This window comes from Pantherophis guttatus, chromosome 15 (assembly GCF_059756535.1).
Source record: "Pantherophis guttatus breed Tessera chromosome 15, ASM5975653v1, whole genome shotgun sequence".
NCBI classification, from domain to species: Eukaryota; Metazoa; Chordata; class Lepidosauria; order Squamata; family Colubridae; genus Pantherophis; species Pantherophis guttatus.
The window spans coordinates 10,344,033-10,350,000 of record NC_142077.1 but is presented as its reverse complement, the minus strand read 5'-3'; the positions used below and the strand labels follow the sequence as shown (position 1 = coordinate 10,350,000).

Here is a 5,968-nt window from a genome sequence, read left to right as displayed (position 1 = left end):
CTCTCCAAAGGAAGAGGATCGGAAGCAACTGGGGAGCGGTCCGGTTGGGGAAGGACGCCCGCGGGCGCTTTCCCGAAGTCTCAGTCCGTTCTTGGGCTCGTTTGCCATGCAAGGAGGCGACCCTCCCGTACGACCACCGGGCTCTGCAGGCAGACCCGGCGTCCTTCCCCCCCACTTTCGCCCAGCTTCGCTTTCGCAGCCCAAAAAACTCCGGTGAAGTGAGAAGAGGGGGGGGTGAGATGCACTCAGATCTCTAAACCCCCCTCTCCCCCGTCTGCCGAGGGGAGCGGCGGGGGGGGGTCAGCCTTCCTGGATGCTCGTGTCCCCCCCCCCCGTCCCGGGCCCTCCGTTTCCATCTGGGGGGGACGGAAGGTCTGAGGATTTGACAGCTTTTTACAAAGGGAAGGAAGGTGAGTGGGGAGGGGGACCCTTCTTGATGATGAGGGGTGGGGTGGGGTGGGAGAGAGGAAAGGAAAGCACCCCGATGGGGATCCTCTGGACCCCTTTCTTTCTGCCTGCCCCCCCCCCTTTAAAAACCGCAAGGGCTTTCCGAGAGCGGAGAAGAGGCTGAAGGATGGTGATGTGATGATTTAAATAAATAAATAAACAAACGTTTTTTTAAAAAAAACACTGCGTTTTTTTTCCTTGGCTGCTACAGGTTTCCCAAAAACGCAGCCCCGAGGCTCCAGTGTCTAGCAGCTTTTCTGCCTTTGGGGACACAACCCATGTTCCCCAGCAGGCGTGGCCCAGACTCTGTTCTTGAAAAGCACAGCATCTCCTGTCGTCCCCTGTCCCACCCCGCGAGGCTACAGGGATCCCAGCAAGAATCGTTTCACCCCCTCCCCAATTTTCCAGAAATTGGATTGGAACTTCAGATTCTCTCTCCATAGAAATGGGCCCACCCCATCCCAGCCAACTCCCTTTCCCATCGGTCCCTGCTCCCCTGGTTGAGCAGGAGGATGGGAGCTGCAGTCGTAAACCCTCCCTGTCCCCTCCCTATACATAGACACACACAAACACACACGCACTCCATAGGACACAAATTCCCCCTGCAGTCAAACCAAGCACCGGACAATAGTCAGACTTGTGGAGGAGCTATGTTGAAAGGGGCTCAACACAAGACACACAACAGGAAGCGCATTCCCGGCACGCACACAAACCCATCTTTCGACGTACAACATCAGCCGCCCCCCATTGCCCTCCCCAAATCCCCCCCTTGCCCTCCCCAAGTCTGACCAAGCCCCCAGCCTTTCTACCCGCAAGAAAAAAATGAATAGCCATCTATTCCAGACCCTAAATTGTTACGGTGCCATTTGGGGGGCATGGTTAAAGAATGGAAGGGGGGGCGGGGGGGGGCTGTGTCTCAGGATTTAGGATACGAATAAATGGGGACAGTAGGACAGGGAGGTGCGCTTATGCTTAGGGATGGGGCGAGGTCAACAGTAGACAGTCTAAGGCAGAGGTCTGCAACTTTAAATACTCAAAAGAGCCATTTAGATGCGTTTCCCACAGAAAAGCAAACACCGGGAGCCACAAAACCTGGGTGGGCGTGGCCAACTCGATGTCACTCACTTCCACCAGTCACATGGCTCTCCCCCTAGCCACGCCTACCCAGCAAGTCATTAGGGCAGTTGTTAAAAAACACCGGGAACCACAAAATCCTTTTGACATCTCTCTCTCTCCCCTCCCTCTCTCTCTGTATCTTTCTCTGTCTCTGTCTCTGTCTCTCTCTCCCCCCCTCTCTGTATCTCTCTGTCTCTCTCTCTCCCCCCCTCTCTCTGTCTCTCTCTCTCTCCCCCCCTCTCTGTATCTCTCTGTCTCTCTCTCTCCCCCCCCTCTCTGTATCTCTCTGTCTCTCTCTCCCCCCCCTTCTCCCCCCTCCCTCTCTCTCTGTATCTTTCTCTGTCTGTCTCTGTCTCTCTCCCCCCTCTGTATCTCTCTGTCTCTCTCTCCCCCCCCTCTCTGTATCTCTGTCTCTCTCTCTCTCCCCCCCTCTCTGTATCTGTCTCTCTCTCTCTCCCCCTCTCTCTGTATCTCTCTGTCTCTCTCTCTCCCCCCCTCTCTGTATCTCTCTGTCTCTCTCTGTCTCTCTCCCTCTCTCTGTATCTCTCTCTGTCTCTCTCTCTCTCTCTCCCTCTCTCTGTATCTCTCTCTGTCTCTCTCTCTCTCTCTCCCCCTCTCTCTGTATCTCTCTGTCTCTGCGCTGGCCACTTCTCCATCCCCCACCGTCGCATTTACCTTCTCAGGCCAGGCGTGGAGTGACTGGGAGGGGAAGGCAAGGGGCGGGTCCAGCCAGTGGTGGGATCACCTGACAGGGAGCCACAGCACAGGGCCCAAAGAGCCGCATGTGGCTCCAGAGTCGCAGGTTGCTGACCCCTGGTCTCAGGTTAAAGTTTTGTTATGTTTTGGGCAGCCTTTTCCTCTTTTTTTTTAAAGTTTTTTATTTTTATTTCTTATACACATATTGTAAATGTACATTCTCTCATATATATGCGAGAGAATATTTTTTCCTAATGAAAGCGTAAAAATAAGACATTTTAGTTACGTTTGGGATTGCTCTTCTATTCTCTCTTTTCCCTCTTTTCACAATTTCTTCTCCTATTTCTTTCGTTCTTTCCCCTCCCTCCCTCTCTCCTCTCCTACTTTCTTCCTCCTCCTCTCCTCTCCTCCCCTACTTCCCCTTCCTCTCCCTCACTTCCCTTTGGAAAAGGCAGCCTTTTCCAAAGGGAAGGGGAATGGAGGGACCGTGGGATTGCTGGGATGCCCTTCCATTTCCTCTCCCTTCCAGAATTGTGGAGGTGGGCAAAAGTGAGGAATGGGTCCCAACCTTTTGAAGGAAGATTTGGGGTACTTCAGAAGGGACTCCCCCCAAGAGGAGAGAGGGGTCTGGATAGGCCTGAGTTTCTATTTTTATTTCTTCTTCTAAGTTTAAACAGGGAGAAGCCCACAACTGCCATCGTTGTGTCTGTTTCTTTTGAAGTCACCTACTTTGGGCCCGTCTCTGGATACTTGGAGAAAATCAACCATAAATTGGTATCTTCAGCGCGTATAAGAAATAAAACTGAAAAACTTTTCAAGAAGGTGCAGGCTCCCTTTGCTGCTGGCACAAGTAGAGTTGCAAAGGGATGAAAATTTACACCCTCGAACCTTTGAGCCAAGCATCCGTTTTCACCAAACCCATTAAATAGGGGCAGTGGTGAAACCCTCCGAGTTTTGCCACCGGTTCGCTGCATGCAAATGTGTGGTGCGTGCCGCACATACGCGCATGCATTAATACGCACCAAACGCACACATGCGCACCACAGGCACGACCGCGCAGCACGGGAAAAGGAGGCTTAAGAAGGTAAGTAGAACAGGGGCGTGGGGGGGGGGAAACAGCTGTGCCGCGCGATTTAGTTTCGCTAGAAAGTAGGATTTCCTGCTCTCTAGCGAATATAAACCGCGCAGAACAGCTGATTGTCGGAAATACCAGTTCAGACGAACTGGTAGCATTTTTTTTTACTATCGGTTCGCCCGAACTGGTGTGAACCGGTAGCATTTCACCCCTGAATAGGGGAGGGGAGAGAAGGGGAATATGGGGCTTGGAGATTTCTTAGGGGTACAGTTGAGTGTCCTCAGAAGAGCCAGAGTAGTTCCCCTTCTCTAGAAGATCAACCATGTGTGGCTCCAAAGCTTGTTCCTTTTTTGGGGTAGAAAGACTATGGTGACCTCCTCCCCTTGTTTCCATGGTTTCCTCACCTGTTCATTTCTATGGGTACCAGTGATGAAACCCCACCCCTACCAACCTCTATGAGATATCCTGTTGGGTTTTTGACTCACCTGGAAAGAAAGAGGACATCCTTCCCGTGGCTTCCTTGACAACAGATGGAGTAGAGGCGGATTCCTCTCATCATCACCAAAGACCAAAGAAGAAGAAGTTCTCAGCACCTTCCATCTTGGGACGTTGGCCAGATAGACATGGTGAAGGTTGGAAGCTTCAAGACATGGAAGGTCCTGATTGGTCTTCCTCCAAGACAGGGAAGTTGGGTGCTCTTTTTCCCAATACCGAACCCAAAATTGTCTAAGTCTTGTCAGATCTATCTGACGGGTCTCATCAGCAAGAAATGGAGTTTTAATGGTAAGCATCCTTTCTCCTTTGAACCTTCTACCATCAGTGAGCCTCGGTGGCGCAAGTGGTTAAGAGTGCAGTACTGCAAGCTATTTCTGCTGACTGCCGGCTGGCCTGCAATTTGGCAGTTCGAATCTCACCAGGCTCAAGGTGGACTCAGCTTTCCATCCTTCCGAGGTCGGTAAAACGAGGAGCCAGATTGTTGGGGGCAAGAGGCGGACTCTGTAGAGAGGGCTGTAGAGCACTGTAAAGCGGTATATAAGTCTAAGTGCTATTGCTAGCTAACTCTGCCCACTGCCAACAGTTTGATCCTAACTGGCTGCAGGTTGATTCAGCCTTCCATTCTTCCGAGGTCAGTAAAACGAGGAGCCAGGTTGCTGGGGGTGGAGGGTGGAGGGTAAGAGGCTGACTCTGTAAACTGCTTAGAGAGGGCGGTAAAGGACTGTGAAGCGGTATATAAGTTTAAGGGCAATTTCTATCAACCAACGTCTGCTTTAAAGAATCACCAGGGGTGTCCTCTGCGAACTGGAACCTGTCCTTTTGCAATTGGGGACCCCAGTGGCAGTGATGGGATGCCCCCAAACAGTGGCCACCCCATGGATAGGGGTAAAAAGCCCAACCGAAAAAGTCTTCAGAAGTTTCCTCCAAATAGGGAAACATTTTTGGTGTTCCGTGTAGAGTACAAGACGTCCTCGGTTTACGAACATTCGGTGAGCAACTAGTTGAATTTACAGTAGAACTGAAAAAAAAGTGACTTATGTTCCTCGTACTTACGACCGTCACAGCATCCCTGGGATCACCTGATTGCAACTTGCTAGGATTTAGGGTCGTCGTGTCTGCCATTTGTAACCTTTGCCAGCCAGCTTCTGGCAAGCATGCGAATGAAGAAGGGTGGGTTTTCGACATAATTCATTTACCGACCTTGGCGAAGAAAGTGGTAAAATTGACCGAACGACTCTACTGCTTAATCAAGGAAGCTTTGTTCCCAATTGTGGTCATACATCGAGGACTATCTGGAATTCCGACTCAGCTCAGACGGCTGCCCACAGGTAGTCGTTTTTTTAAAAAAAGAATTTGCACCTTAACTTGGGATTTCACAGGGACTTTGATTGATGACTGGAGAATCGCATGACCCCTCTGGAGTGGACAATTGCAGTACCATCCTCCAGCCAGGGGTAGTGCTAAAGTGCCAGCTTGTATTGGTTTTCCTCTTCATCCTTGTCTTCTGTGGGATGTCCCCTCTAGGCCTACTGGACTACAACTCCCATCCTTCCCAGCGGCACATTTCTCCTTCGTTGGGTGTTTCCTCTGAAAAAAGAGGAGGAAAATAAAGACAAACTGTTATCCGGTATTTTATGGTGGTGCACTAACCAAAGACACACACGCACACACACAAAAACAGAGGGTATATTAAAAACACAATTCCCAAGGACTCTTGTCGTCCGCATTAATGCGTTTTATTAGATAAAAATAGGCCCTTTTTCTGGTTATGGAGGAATTTCCTCCATCAATTTAAATATCAAGGCTTCATTTCTCTTTTTATATTTAATTCACCTGGACTCAGCTTTCAGTTTTATTTTATTTTAGAGGGGGGTTTTTTGGCCTTTCAATTCTTCCATTGTGGGAAAATGAAATTAATTCTCTTTCGGGGGACTTCGGGGAGATCAAAAAACCTGCACAAAAGCATTTTTTTTTGCCTGCACCTCGTCTGCTCCATCACTGTCTCATTATATCCTTCACTCTCTTGTGTCTTCAGAGGACACCCCCTGCTCCCCACCCCTACCCTTCATTTTAAACTGCTTTCATCTTTCCTAAATAGCAAAGAGATGGGAAAAGAAAAAAGAAGACCCTAATACATTT

The 5,968-nt window shown here is 50.0% G+C and overlaps 1 protein-coding gene across 4 annotated transcripts in view; it reads right to left on the bottom strand.

The window, feature by feature from the left end:
- Positions 1-5,416, bottom strand: part of PAX7 (paired box 7) — a 162,775-nt gene extending 157,359 nt beyond the window's left edge. For all 4 annotated transcript variants that reach the window (XM_087879101.1, XM_087879103.1, XM_087879104.1 and 1 more), the window contains exon 1: positions 3,820-5,416. In XM_087879101.1, coding sequence (XP_087735227.1) covers positions 3,820-3,838 — 19 coding nt within the window. In that variant the 5' untranslated portion in view covers positions 3,839-5,416. The remainder of the gene's footprint in view (positions 1-3,819) is intronic.
- Positions 5,417-5,968: the final 552 nt, after the last annotated feature.